Here is a 15778-nt window from a genome sequence, read left to right on the forward strand (position 1 = left end):
TCCTTATGGAGCTTGGCATTTCTGCGACTTTGTACAGTGGTTTTCAAACTTTTGTATACATTGAAAATATATGCACTTCCCCTTTTCATTGCTTTTGAGTTCGTTTGGAAAAAGTAAATTAAAGTTGCTGTTAACTCTTATCAGCATTTAAAATTTGTTGTTAACAGTTTTTGCCAAAATCGAGGTGTTGTTAACATGTTAACGGACCCCTCCCCCCCCCCCCCCCCCCCCCCCATCTAATTATGCATTAGATAAAATGCATTAGATAGAAATACCATTTGCTTCACAGCATTTAAGATGTATACAAATTATATATTTTCAAAAAGAAACAGACAAGAAAATTAATTCGAAATGCAATTCACGATTTTTTTCTCCTTACTTTCGATGAAAACAAAGTATTTTCTTAATTTTGTCTGTCCGAATTTTCGATCCTGTGGTTCGGTGATTTTCGTTGCTTCATCTCTATCTTATTTGTTGTTTTCATAAATTGTTTCAGTGTTACACTGTATATAAGTAAGGCCGTTAGTTTTCTTGTTGAGTCCTTCCACATTTTTCTGTCAGTGCTTTTTATAGCCGACTACAAGCTGAGACTACTATAACTGTTATAGTAGTCTCAGCTATATAAGGTACGAGTTTTCGTAGGAGTTTTCGTTGTTGAAGGCCGTACGATAGCATATACTTTATTTTATCCTGATGGATAGTTATCTTATTTGCTATCATACCACATCTCCACTGTTTTTTTAAAGCTAGCACCAACAAACGATGAATGGACGGTTTATTTTATTGAATTTACACTAAAACAAAAAGACAACAGTCGCTAGCAGTATAACAATATATAAATGTATTTAGGATAATATGGTTGAAAAAACCTTTTTGTACAAAATCGAAAAGCGGTACGCAACAGAGGCCTTCTGAACTGAATTAACGGCATGTATTTAATAATATTTGATAAGTTAGACATTTTGTATATTTATAAGCCTGTAAAGCTTTGATATCAACAAAATATCGTCACTTGATTTTATCTAAACAGTGATTAATTTCCTCTTAAAAATATGATATATTGCAAGACGCCGTACACACAAAAGTTGTTATTTTGCAATTCGCCGTACAACGTCCTGCAATTCGCCGTACAACAAACAAACAATGTTTTTGTCCATATTCTTTAAAAAACATGTTTTTGACAACAAATTTCAGTAAATATAATGCCACACTATAATAATCTAAAAATGTGTCTAGAAAAATAATGAAAAACAGTTCAATATCTTGAGAATGGAGCGACAGAGGACGATCGACCTCGAAATTTTCCGGTACTAAGTGGCAAGTTTTGGGGTATAACACAAAATCTTGAATTAATTTTGTTCTTATCGGCCTAATAATTTAAAGAATCATATATCAGAAAATCATTTCTTAAGCGGCACCCTCATCAAATGAGTGGAAATGCTTTAAATTGGATGAATTCTTAACTTGTTTACTTTTTTTTCTATTTCTCTCCGCTTCGTTAGTACCCAATTTCCGGTGGCGATGATACACAGTGAAAATGAAATCCAACAAATTGTATGTATTTATTTATATTTTGCAGATGTCCCAAGAAAGAAGATGAAGAAATCAAGTATAATGGAACAGTTGGAATCTTCAGAATTGAAATGAAAAATTGATTGTAATGCTTGAGAAAAACGTAACTTCAATGTAAATGTTGCACAATTTTTTACCAAAAAACATCATTTTCTAAGTGAAGTATTGCATACATGTGTTCATGGACATTAAACAAGAAAAACAGATTGTCAAGATATTGAATGAGACTAAAACTTGTCAATAAAAATTGAATTTTGTTCTATATGTTATTCCATTTTATGCAACATTGGATAGCAAATAGATTAAATGATGCCTTCCACCATTCAGAATTCTTTCTCATTTTATTTATTTTGATAGTATAAGTCTATGGAAGAGTTATTTTTTGTCATAAACCAGATATATTGGAACTTAGCAAGGTCGACATGATTTTCAAAAAGGGTTCACCTGACCTTGAGAATGTTTCATTGATAAGTGATCATGGTTACGATTTTTTTGTAGTCGGCATATCAGATACTTTTATAAAGCTATAGATCCAACTGTATTTGGTGTATGGAATGATTGTAAGGTATATATGTTTGTCTGTCCTTGAACTAGTTTTAATGGTTCATTAATCTGTTTAATTACTGGCCGAGATAGGCCCTCATAGGTGGTCAAGTTATAGTAAATTTTTATCAAAGGTACCAGGATTATAATTTAGTACGGCAGACGCACGTTTCGTCTACATAAGACTCATCAGTAACGCTCATATCAAAATATTTATAAAGCCAAACTACAAATGTATTACAAAGTTGAAGAGCATTGAGGATCCAAAATTCCAAAAAGTTCTGCCAAATACGGCGAAGGTAATCTTTGCCTGGGATAAGAACATCCTAAGACAACTCTCCACAGATACCACACAAACCAGAGATTAAAATCTATAGTTCACTGTAAAGCGAATGAGCAAAGCCATTACAGCATAGCCAGCTAGAAACATCACAGAAATGACACATGTAAAACAATTCAAACAAGAAAACTAGCGGACTAATTTATGTACAAAATAATGAACAAACAAACATGTTACACAGGGCCAACATCACTGTTTCTCATATATACAACAAGTAGTAGGCTAACTACATTTGGTATTTGGTATGATTGTTAAAAGGTGTATATATCTGTTTGGCAGGGTTATTCGACTTTAGAGCTCATTTTAATGGATTATTGTTAATGTTACTTGTTGTAATAGACTTTCATACTAATCTAATGGTCATATGAATTAAGCATGCAAGATTTTGATTTGTGCACTTTTGTGTTCAGATCAGGTTTCAGATACGATAAGCAATAGGACAACTAGTCTCTAATTAGTGCAAAGAATGTAATTCTGGCAGGCTTTATTTGACTGTGACCTTATTTAACTTGCTCATATGAAAACTGTAGCAAGGTTTGATTATCAATCATCATAACCTGCAGTTCTTAGTGCTGTTTAGAATTTTAACAATAGAACTTTTTGTATTTCAATTTATTTTTAAGACAAGAAAAAACATGTGTAAACGAGTCAAATCTTCCAAGCCTATGACTTCTGTTACAGCAAGCAAGACTTGGGGCAAGTTTCTAGCAGTGGCAGCTTCAATATGACACAAAATGCAAATTATTATAGCAGGTCGACGACCTGGAAGCTTCATACTTTGTGTAAATATTTTTCAGCAGGAGATATATTTCGTATGTGCTTACCTTGCCTGTCAATAGTTGTTTACTTTACCATGACCTCATCTCATGGAGCAATGAACAAGAAGGTTTTTGTGATCCAATTTACATTACAGATACATTAAGTAACAGGTCTCCATTTGGTTATGAAATGATTGTAGGTTGTACATGTTTAATTGGCAGTCATTTGACCATGACCTCATTTTCTTGGTTTTAGTGCACATGGTAGGAGTTAAATTCTTAGTGTTTAGATCAGTTTTTCTGAAATTGGATGAAATTATATCTGGGGTATGGAAAACATTTTATGATGCAAACATCAGTCAGGCATGTTTTATTTTTCTTTGACATTGACCTAAATTTCAGTTCACTCAATATTTTGTTTTTATATATTGGTTCCTTTTTCTTATACTTTATTCTTTAAGCAAAAGGTAATCTATATTTGGTCTCATCCCATCTTGACCTCTTTTTTAATGGTCTGTTAGTCAATAGAAGTTTTCATAATTTTGTATGTTTCTTGTATATCATCAGCAATATATTGACTTAAAGATGATTACACAAGTTTTGGAATTTCCATACCCTCTTACTAGTTTTGTATTTGTTTGTCATATGCATGCCTTTACCGTTTCCTAAAACAACTTTTCCGTTTTTGTTGTGATTTTGAATGTGTTTTAGAATCATTTACAAATACATGTATTGTCATCTTTTTACTCTTAGCTAAAAATAATGCAAATGATCATGTCTCTTTCTATGTTGTGATGTTACACTATTTTTAAGGTAAGGAGGTTGGTACCTATTAAAACATTTAACTCCACTGCATTTGTTTGCACCTGTCCTAACCTGATGTTCAGAAGTTGTCATTTGTTGATATGGTTCAAAAGTGTTTCTCTTATTATATACATTTTGTATAGATTAGAATTGGTTTTCGTGTTTGAATGGTTTAAAACTAGTTTCTGGGAGACCTTATAGTTTGCTGTTTGGTGTGAGCCAGGGCCCTATGTTAAAGACCGTACTATGACCAATAATGTTTTACTTTTACAATTTGCGACTAATACGGAGAGTTGTCTCATTGGAACTCATATCACATCTATTTCTATACATTTGTATATTATTTGAAATTAACTCTTAAGTGACAAATTTTTCTCCCCGAATTGATAATGTACCAATACCAACAAGTGAATCTGAGAGCTATTGCTCTTTAGTAATACCTAGCTGCCAGTTCTTCAGTTTCTACCCCATATTCTAATTATCTTTATTTTCCAGAATGAAGCAGATAGACATGACACAGTAATGATCAGCATGTTTTACTGTTAAAAGCATGACATTTTACAAATTTATCATATATAAATGTATTATCTAGAATAATCTATGCTTTGAAACTATCAATAATGGTGAGAGAGAGAAGATTGTGAGATTTGATCACAACACCAGACAGCCAGACTAAACAAACAATATAAAAAATAATCACAAAAATTATCTTCTCTTATTATATCAGATCATTTAACAAATCACTCATAACTACAGTTAGGTTTTAATTAGTCCAGATTTTTGTTTCAAATAGTTTCTACCACAAGAGTGAATTTCCAGATTGTCATGGTAACATTTGAAGAATAAAGTTTTTTTTAACGTTCCATTTATAAATGTCTACTTGTCAATTATTATTCAAACACCTTTTTTCTTCCAAAAGCCAATTTTCTGGCAATGTTTCAAAACTGTCACTGTACTGCTATTACGGAGAAGAACGAGGTACAACATTGTGTGCTGCTGTTTTAAGTAAACATCCAATACTGTTTCCTTTTCACACTTAATTAAAAAGTACATATAAATATAATAAACTCCATCAAATTGTCTACACTATATATGAACAATAGATATTACAATTTTAATCCAGGTAAAGAGATATCTCAACCCTCAACAAGAAGGAATATCGATCGATCGAAATGCGCAAGGATTTTGTCAAAAAACATGATAAAGATGACTTGATATTTTCCTAGGTGTACTGGCCTAATTCCAATCGAAATACATCCAGATTTCAAATTTAACTGCTTTCCTTCTTATAAGCACTATAATATTCAATTTCAATATGGAGGTATAGATTTGGGGAATCGATATTTGTTAAACACGTAAAATTTAGCAGAATAGAGAATTTAAACATCAATTTACCTGGTTACAACTGTCTGAATTCTGATAATAAATAAATGGACACATATATATCATGCATTTTGACAATATCGCAATAATAATGTCACAGATATCCCCACAAAAAAAGTTCAAATACACACCTGCTTTTTCAAATCTACGTTACGTGTCACAATAGTATCAAAAACGTCACAGATTAAAGTATTTGGTCCTCTTACTAGTATACAACAAGTCACCATTTTTCCAAAGCACAATTACAAAAGCAATGAAAGTAACCTATTACTGTTAACGAAAGGTATTTGATAAAAAAAACAAAAAAGACCAGAAAGAAGCATGGAATACTATGCAACTAAGATAGAGCACTTCAAATAGACAAAGGGAATATGAAAATTATAAAATAAAATAAATGATAGCTACTTTCAAGGTGCTAAATCGACAACAATTGAAAAGTACATTGAGTCATGTGCACTGAAAAAAATCTATAGCTGACAAATATTCCATGCTTCACATACTAATGAGATTTCTGAACAATACAAAGAAAGATTACAAATGGGGGGCAATACAGGGTACGTCACAGTTACAACCTGTAGGAATATGGTCTTTTTTAAACTATTCCATGTGACGTAAGCAGGTGACCTTTTCCTCATTTCCATACAGATGATGTCTTCAATCACACTAATGTGTCAATTTAATAAAAATTTGAATAATTCATCGTTAACTAGGTCACTACATTCCTTATGATGCATCCTCTCCTTCTAGGTCTTGTACTTGTTCCTGTTTCTGTTCTGTATCTGCAAGAAAAATTGTAAAAGTTCTTCCATGATTTGCAAATTTACAAATACAGTGTACATGAATGTGATTGGACTGTTTAAACAAGTTTCCCATTCAATGTTTACACATCAATAGACTTTTAAAGTCAGTCTTTATGATGAACTTAAAAATTTACAGGCCCTGATCTCAATTTTTTGATTTATTTTGTTAGATTTTGTTGGCCTGCAGAGCCAATTTTTACAGGCCCAAGAGCAATTTTACAAGCCTGTGGCTTAGCATAAGGACTAAGTTGCAAAAAACTTATTTTCAATGATTGGTGTTGGCTTTACCTTGACACCACCTCAGCATGAAGTGAGTGTTTCATGAAAGCTTAGAGTAGGTCTGCTTGTTTATGTTGAAAATGAGATTTCATTAAATTTTTTATTCTTGTCTATTGAGAATATGTTTGACTTGTTTTGAAGAGGAGGTCGTCAAGTTCTACTTCTAGAGATAATTCTTTATGAACACCTTCATTTGATCAGATTTTTGTTTTGAGAAACAGAATAAAACTTGAACAAGGCTTTAGAACAAGTGGTCCGTCAAAAAAAAAGAAAATTGTCAATATCCAGTTAAAATCTTTTACCTCCATTTTGTCATCAGTAACACCATATTAAAATTTGAAAAGCATTGGTTAAAAAGTTTTTATTAAGTTATTGCAAGGAAACAGCTGGCGTCACTTAAATACTTCAACAAATCAATAATCACATTCCACGTCTGACAAGTGAAAACTGGTTTAAAAATATGTACTTGTTTTCATTGTGAACTGTAGACAGTGAGATTTCAAATCAATCCATTTAGCCATACTATATTCATGACTTTGATAATTATAAGTCTGCTATCAACTCGAGTGCGATTGAAGCTGGTGAAAAAAGCAGTTTGTCTGGAAGGGTTTCTGGTCAGACCACCCATATATAATTCTTTGTCTAGACCAACTTATTATAAGAATATCAAAATTATTTGACATTTTTATAATATACAGGAGTCTTTTTCAATGTGTCATTGACATTGTTTTACCCCAGGCGTCTTTCCCAATAAATAATTGGACAAGTCTCTTGTTCAATAAAGATATAAATACTACTGTGTTATGCCTTTGTTGAATGCTTACCTTCACCTTGCATATCTGATGTCCAAAGTGTTAAATTATCTCTTAGCAACTGCATTATTAACGTTGAATCTTTATAGCTCTCTTCACTTAAAGCATCCAATTCTGATATAGCTTCATCAAATGCTGCTTTTGCTAACCTACAAGCTCTGTCTGGCGAGTTTAGGATCTCATAATAGAAGACAGAAAAGTTCAGTGCTAAACCTAGACGTATAGGATGAGTAGGTGCTAGATCTGTATGAGCTGTATCACTAGCAGCTTTATAGGCGACTAAACTGTTTTCTGCAGCTTCCTTTCTATCATTTCCTGTAGCAAATTCAGCCAAGTATCTATGGTAATCTCCTTTCCTGAAAAATTATAGGTCGCCTTGAACAGTACAATACAAGTGTACATGTATTTTGATTTATGTAGAATACACAAGGTGTTATGAAAAGTATAAAAATTCAAGCTGACCTAAGTGGTATGTAGCCTAACCCACCCACTCAAAGTTGTCAACAATCTACATTTCAATAAAAATCCATAGACAATGAATAGGAATTTTAAACTACAATGTATGAATGCTGTTATCCATTTCAATTTTCTTTCAAATGTTAGTTTTTTTATACTTTATCCATAATTAAGTCATTAATAATCAGTGAATAATCAGATATACATATCTATCAAAAAGAAATCCCCAATCATGGTTGAAAATATTGGGTAATCATTACTAATGAACTAAAAATTTATGACTGGATCATGAATGAAGGTCTGTTCAAGGGAATCACAGGTCGTTTTAAAAGATGGTGATTATGATTGAAATAGCTAAGATCATTCAATTTCTAAACTGATTCAGTCTGAAAACACACATTTGATACCTGAATGAATGAAACTCACAATTTCCCTTCCCATACATGTACATCAATCATACGGAAAAGAAAAACAAAACTTTTTGTCAGTAGAAGAGTTCTTGCAAATACTCAATTAATGATGCATGGTTTACATTTGAATATCAATTATATATGAAAATGTCTTTTAGAACTAAATAAATTTGTTTTACATTAATTCACTTTCAGTAATTATGCAAGACATTTTTTTAAATTGAAAACCAACAATAAATCAACTTGCACTGTACTATAAGATTCCTAAATATATCTATCTAATCTCTATCATGGAAGACTATGTATAAACATTCAGTTTATTTTATAATGCAATCTGTCACTTCAGTCTACCATAACAAAATATAATCCAAATGATAAATATGCAGAAAATTCTTAATCCACTACTTTAGTACTTTATCATACACTCACATTTTATAATAAAATACTTTTGATTCACCATTTGTTGCTTGTGGGATCAGATTTTTATCTAATATATCTAAAACACTGTTGCAAATGCCTTTAAGCTCCTCTTCAATCTATAAAAGAAATAAAACGTTAAAGTTAACCAGGAATGAAGTTCATTTAATGTGCAATTTTTTTTTTTTAAATCCAGTCCTAACATACACAATGTAAAACAAAACTCACTAGCAAATGAATCCTTACTGATGTATTTGGAAAACAGTAAGTTTAAAAAATCATGGATTGTAAAATTTGATTCAAAATTTAACTTTAAATTTGATTTGCATTTTGACTGCCCTGAATCTGAACAACTGTGTCATAGACTTGTAAAATATACCCTATAGGGCCACAATTAAAAATATTTTGGTTTGCCCAAATTCTACCCAAGGTTGAGACAGTGGGTAGGTCATGTAGGTAGTTAGGTAGGCCTTTCTTTTTTTTTTTTTTTTTTAAAGAAATTTACGTGTCGGATGTTTATTAGTCTTCGTGACTATCTGATTAAAAAAAAAATTCTTCAAATCAGGACAATAAAAGATTTTGAATAGGCAGCTTTTTTCTGGGTAGGTAGGGTTTGGGCAAACGAACCTATTCTTTTTTATGGCCCAGATTGGCTAGATATCTACCAACTCAATTTTGGACTGAACAATGTTTGAGAGTGATGATCTAATTTTATTTAATACAACAGTGCTACATAAGAGACAAAGTAAAAGATCTGATTTAATAACATATGGGTTTCAATTTTCAGAAAACTTTTGTTGACTTCCTTTGCACACTGTCATGACCTATGTTATAAAAGAATGTGGGAGTACAACAAAACAGAACTGAATGATATTGTTTAGCTGGAGGCTAAATTTGTACATTGTCACAATTCGTAATAAAACCATACTTATTTCTGATGATCATGTTTTTTTTCTCTCAAGATAGTTTCAAATATTCTGCACTTCTGTTTTTTGCTGTATGAATAAATTGTACAACTTGTAATTCTAATACATTGTGTACCAACAAATTAGACCTGTAGAATCTGAACTGGATACCAAGTGTTAACTTCATGGACTCAACATATTTAAGCTACAAAGTTTGACTTATTTATCATTATTGTACCTTAGTTCTATATTCTTTCATTTGTTCTTTCTTTTCACTTTCCCCTTTCGATTCTTCCTTTTGTTCTAAACTACTCATTATCCGCCATGATGCCCTTCTTGCTCCAATTACATTTTTAAATGCTACAGATAAGAGGTTCCTTTCTTCTACAGATAAATCGACATTCATTTGTGCAACCTTCTTCATACATTCAACCATTTCTGTAAAAAAAATAGTTTCAATGCTTAATATATATATGGCGATTCTACAACTAAGAAAATAACTTAAGCGAGGCCAGTTTCAGCTGGCCCCTTAATAAATATAGTATTCTAGTTCTGACAGCTAAATGGAAGCATCCCTGGTTACATTTAATGTTATATAGGGGCATACTCAAGAACAATGTTAAACTGACGCCACCTTGATTCAAACCTGATCATGTTTATAGTGGTTAAAAGCCTTGTGTATAAGTTTCATTGCATTTGGCTGAGGCAAACTAAAGTTTTAGACTTTGTAAGGGTTTCATGGAACCCAGTGTCTTGCCTACTTTTGCTTTAAAAGCGGACTGAACAAAAATGAGGAAAAAAAATCAATAAAAATTTTCCTCTCGATACTATCTTTTGATTAAGAAGCTTCTGTCTAAGTTCGAAAAATCCAGCATAGTTATGAATCTAAAAAATGTTTTGCATTTTTTACTGCAGACTATGTATGTCATGTTATTAAACTGGAAGAAAAAATAAGTCCATTTATAAGTAAATTACAGATAAACAGGTACAAAATTTCCTTCTAGATACTAGATTTTAATCATATATACAAGCTTTTGTCCAAGTTTGGTAAAAATCCAAGATAATATAAGAAAGTAAATAAAATTATAACCAGGTGCTCCGCAGGGCGCAGCTTTATACGACCGCAGAGGTCGAACCCTGAACAGTTGGGGCAAGTATGGACAAAACATTCAAGCATGATACAGCTCTGAATTTGGATTGTGATCAAATTTTTGACATTACATGGTTTTTTTTTTACACAAAACAAATGCCAAGATTTTACAAATCAATTAAAGATTTCTTCTTCAAACTTTTTGAGCAAATCACTATGCTGTTGAATATTAATCCTCTCAAAAAAATGTTTGAAGAAATTTTCTTTTTATTTATGAAATCTGAAATGAGAAAAATTTAACCCCCCCCCCCTTTTTTTTTCACATCCCCGTTTCCCTTTTTCAAAACTGATATCAATTCAAATTTCTACTTGAGTTTGCAACAATAACTACTCATTTAAATACATCATAAAATATTAAGATGTAAAAAAACTGCTTGTTATCACTGAATGGTAAAGATTATTTAAATTTATCAGTTGGTAGTAAAAAGTGTATATACATTGTATATTGTATATAACAAAGATTTAAGTTGATTCTGGACAAAGAAAGATAACTCCAATTAAAAAAAATTCTTGCTATTGCACAAATAGGATATTTCTTGCTTACTATTCTGGACAAAGAAAGATAACTCTAATTAAAAAAAAATTTGCTATTTCACAATATTGTGCAATTAGATATTTCTTGCCATTGCACAATACTGTGCAATTGAAAAGACGTGCTATTGCACAATACTTAATATAATAATTTTAGATCCTGATTTGGACCAACTTGAAAACTGGGCCCATAATCAAAAATCTAAGTACATGTTTAGATTCAGCATATCAAAGAGGCCCAAGAATTCAATTTTTGTTAAAATCAAACTTAGTTTAATTTTGGACCCTTTGGACTTTAATGTAGAATTTGAAATTTGAAAACAGGACCAAAAATGAAGAATCTACATACACAGTTAGATTTGGCATATCAAAGAACCCCAAGGATTCAATTTTTGATGAAATCAAACAAAGTTTAATTTTGGACCCTTTGGACCTTAATGTAGACCAATTTGAAAACTGGACCAAAAAAACTTCAATAATCAAGAATCTAAGTACATTTTTAGATTCAACATATCAAAGAACCCAACCGATTCATTTTTTGTCAAAATCAAACTAAGTTTAATTTTGGACCCTTTGGACCTTAATGTAGACCAATTTGAAAACGGGACCAAAAGTTGAGAATCTACATATACAGTTAGATTCGGCATATCAAAGAACCCCAATTATTCAATTTTGATGAAATCAAACAAAGTTTAATTTTGGACCCTTTGGGCCCCTTTTTCCTAAACTGTTGGGACCAAAACTCCCAAAATCAATACCAACCTTCCTTTTATGGTCATAAGCCTTGTGTTTAAATTTCATAGATTTCTATTTACTTATACTAACATTATAGTGCGAAAACCAAGAAAAATGCTTATTTGGGTCCCTTTTTGGCCCCTAATTCCTAATCTGTTGGATCCTAAACTCCCAAAATAAATACCAACCTTCCTTTTGTGGTCATAAACATTGTGTTTAAATTTCATAGATTTCCATTTACTTAACCTAAGGTTATTGTGCAAAAACCAAGAAAAATGCTTATTTGGGCCCTTTATTGGCCCCTTATTCCTAAACTATTGAAACCAAAACTCCCAAAATCAATCCCAATCTTTCTTTTGTGGTCATAAACCTTGTGTCAAAATTTCATAGATTTCTATTAACTTAAACTAAAGTTATGGTGCGAAAACCAAGAAAATGCTTATTTGGGCCCTTTTTGGCCCCTTATTCCTAAAATGTTGGGACCAAAACTCCCAAAATCAATACCAACCTTCCTTTTATGGTCATAAACCTTGTGTTAAAATTTCATAGATTTCTATTCACTTTTACTAAAGTTAGAGTGCGAAAACTAAAAGTATTCGGACGGCGGACGACGACGACGACGACGCAGACGCCAACGTGATAGCAATATACGACGAAAATTTTTTCAAAATTTGCGGTCGTATAAAAACTTTAACCTCAGAGTGAACGTCTTGTTTCCAGGCAGAAAAACTAAGTCCATTTATAAGTAAAACACAGAATGGAATTTTTACAAAATTTACTGCTGAATACTATCTTATAATCATATACTTGCTTCTGTTTAAGTTTAGTACAAATCCAGGATAGTTTTAGAAAGTTATTTAAATTTCAAAAACTTTTAACAGAGTGAATATTTGTGACGGAATGTTGGATTGCTAGGTCTTGCTTTTTCATATAATTTTATTTAAGATGCATATGTTAGTGATAAATTTGTCCTGGTAAAATATGTCTGGGCGGACAAACATTACTAGTATAATAAGTCCATGGTTACAGAATTTACTAGTATATCTAGTCCAATGTTAGTAATATATGTCCCCAGACTAATTTTCCTAAGTAATCATGTCCTTTAATTTAAAATCATATAATAAATTCAATTACATTTAAACCATGGAAATTTAAATGTTATGTTTTAGTAATGTTTAAGAATTGCATAGTTATATTTTTGATAAAATTCATGTCCCCAGACTAATTTTCCTAGGAAATCATGTCCATGTCATTAATAGTTCTAGGTTAAAATGTCTTTGCCCTTAATTTTAAAAGGTGAATATAAAATTATAAATGTAATATGTTTTAATATTGTTAAAGAGTTGTATGTATCAAATTCATGTCCCCAGACTAATTTTCCTAGGAAATCATGTCTATGTCATTAGTATTCCTAGGTAAAAATGTCCATGTCTTTTATTATAAAAGAAAATGTTATAAGCAATGGGAATTCAATATTCATGTTTTAATTAGGTTATAAAGAAAATGTCCTTCATTTTAATTGGAAAAAAATAAGGAAATTCTCCAATCTTATCTAACATTTTTTTCATCTATTTTAAATATATTTTATGATTTAATAAAACTCTAAAGAAAAACAAGTCTTAGGACAATTTTTCCTAGAAAAACAAGTGCTAGACATAATTTACTAGCTATGGACTTATTTTCCTAGGAACATTTGTCCTAGGACTTATATTACTAGTAAAATCATGGACATGAACTTGATTAAGTAGGAAAATAAGTCTGGAGGACAAATTTTACTACCGGACCAAATTTACTGTTACACTTATGGCCTGTAGAGATGATTTTACAAGCCTTGGATGCAGAGTCTGTGGCCATGTGTGAAGACTATGTTGGGGTATGTAGGGATACCAGAAATCTTTTTATTTTGTAATAAAGCAACAGTTTAAGCTCTATAGACTTCCTAGAATTAATAATGAAAGGGGTGTTTTATGTTCATTGGGATACAAAAGTGCATAGTGAAGACTTTTAGAGCTTACAAAATAAAAAATAGGTTTGGTTCCTGTTACATACCGCAATAATAGTCAGTTGATCATGATTTATATTTTGCCTGCCTGCATTGATTTTTATGAGCATTTTTTAAAGGTTAAACTGTCAGCGCCATAAATGTTTCCTTTAGAGTTTATGGTTCGATTTTATCAACCAAAAGATAAGCTCACTTACTCAAGTTGGCATTTTAAAGTTAGCTGGCCAATATTACCAATAAGATCGTAACAACTTCTGGACAACTCTGCATTACATACATGTATGGGGTGGAAGCGACAGACTAGTATAACAGCGAACAAAAATGGTATCCAAGACCAGTTTTTGGTTGAACAATCATTGAGTGAACTTCTTTTGGGCCTTAGATAGTTACCAAATAGTTGTTTCATCAATGTTTATTAGAAAAGATGGTGACAAACCCAATAAAGGGTAATCAGACGTTTTATTGGACTACATGTATATACAATGGCAGATTTTTGACAGGACATATTTCCGGACTGGCTGTATGTCTATGGATGCATTATTTATAGAACATCACACCATTGAAATAGTAAATCAGTATTTTGGGATAGTAAAAATTTGCAGATTAGGTTTCTACCAAGGCCACTCCTTCAAGTTTTATTTCCTATATTATTACAATCAAAAGTTATAACTTGTCTGCAGGTGGATTGAACATTATCATATCATACACATGCAAGGAAAACTCGTTGAATTATGAGCAGTCAGAAGGGTAGACCATTTAACATTAAATGATATGTCTGGGAGTTTAAAAGAATAACTGTTCAAATGTGTAATACATTTCAAATGGTTTTCAAATGTACACCATTGCAAAACAATATATAATTGTAGATTCAACTTCAAGAAACCTAACGATACATGGACGTTGTGCATATTTTACATTTATTTAGAACAGTTTACTGGCATTTAATATTCAAAATCTGCATTTAGAAACAACTAGAATCACCCAAAATGGCGACCGTCAGTGTCATGTCAATATCCATGGACACAACTGCAAATATTATCCTCTACGGACAAAAACAGTTTAAAACATTTACCAGTAAAGTATTAAACATGACATGCAATCAGAAAATCAGACATAAAGGTAAATAAGAGGCATACAATAGAAGTTTTAACTGCTTCCTCGTCTTAAATTATGCGAGAGGAAGTAATGCAAGATAGCCGACATATTTTGATTGAATCGTTGACATGTATCGTAAACGAATAAATACCATCATATCTCTCGGCCTGTTCAGCCAACTTGGCCATGTAAACTAAATCCTCTCTATCAGCCATTTCGATGACCACAATTTAGCAAAGATTCAGAAAGATTGTAAATTACTATCGTAAACTGTTCTAAAATGGCCGATGCCGCCAATGAAAGTAGTTCCTTACTAACGGTTGTATCCATGCGCGGGAACAAGCCCATTCATGATTAATTCATTTACTCACCGTTTGCACACGGACGTAGTACGATATATTAATAATTTTACGATTGTCAATTTGTGACCTTGACTTCAATATGAATGCAAAAAATGTACAAATTTAGTCATTTATGTCAAAAAATCTTTTTTCAAAACAAAGTAATTTATTGAAAGATCATAAAAAGCAACTAGACACAACATTTTCTTACATATAATACTGATTTTTTTTCGCTTCTTGCTGTTCACAGTTTCTTAAATTTTTATGAACAAATACGACGCAGCGATTGACTAAGGGAGGAGGTTGCGTTAACTAGGTTGTCAGCTAGAATGTCTATTTCGTGAAAGACCCTCTGAAAATATGCAGCCGGCGTTTTGTAGGTCAAAATTAACGCATTAACTTGAAAAATCACTGAGCAGATGGAAAACATTGCGGAGAAGAAGTA

General features: G+C 31.7%; 2 protein-coding genes across 3 annotated transcripts in view; one reads left to right on the plus strand and one right to left on the minus strand.

Annotated features, from left to right (window-relative positions):
• Positions 1 to 1829, plus strand: part of LOC139528191 (probable RNA-binding protein 19) — a 74012-nt gene extending 72183 nt beyond the window's left edge. For both annotated transcript variants that reach the window (XM_071324067.1, XM_071324066.1), the window contains exon 27: positions 1580 to 1829. In XM_071324067.1, the coding sequence (XP_071180168.1) occupies positions 1580 to 1647 (68 nt within the window). In that variant the 3' untranslated portion in view covers positions 1648 to 1829. The remainder of the gene's footprint in view (positions 1 to 1579) is intronic.
• A 2710-nt stretch (positions 1830 to 4539) lies between these two features.
• On the minus strand, positions 4540 to 15378 carry LOC139528193 (14-3-3 protein epsilon-like). Its single transcript, XM_071324068.1, has 5 exons — positions 15144 to 15378; positions 9718 to 9917; positions 8587 to 8693; positions 7304 to 7647; positions 4540 to 6179 (listed from the first exon to the last, which is right to left on the minus strand). The coding sequence occupies exons 1-5, from the start codon at positions 15205 to 15207 to the stop codon at positions 6124 to 6126; spliced, it is 771 nt and encodes a 256-aa protein (XP_071180169.1). The 5' UTR covers positions 15208 to 15378; the 3' UTR covers positions 4540 to 6123.
• Positions 15379 to 15778: the final 400 nt, after the last annotated feature.

The sequence above is a fragment of the Mytilus edulis genome, chromosome 6 (assembly GCF_963676685.1).
Source record: "Mytilus edulis chromosome 6, xbMytEdul2.2, whole genome shotgun sequence".
Classification (NCBI taxonomy): domain Eukaryota; kingdom Metazoa; phylum Mollusca; class Bivalvia; order Mytilida; family Mytilidae; genus Mytilus; species Mytilus edulis.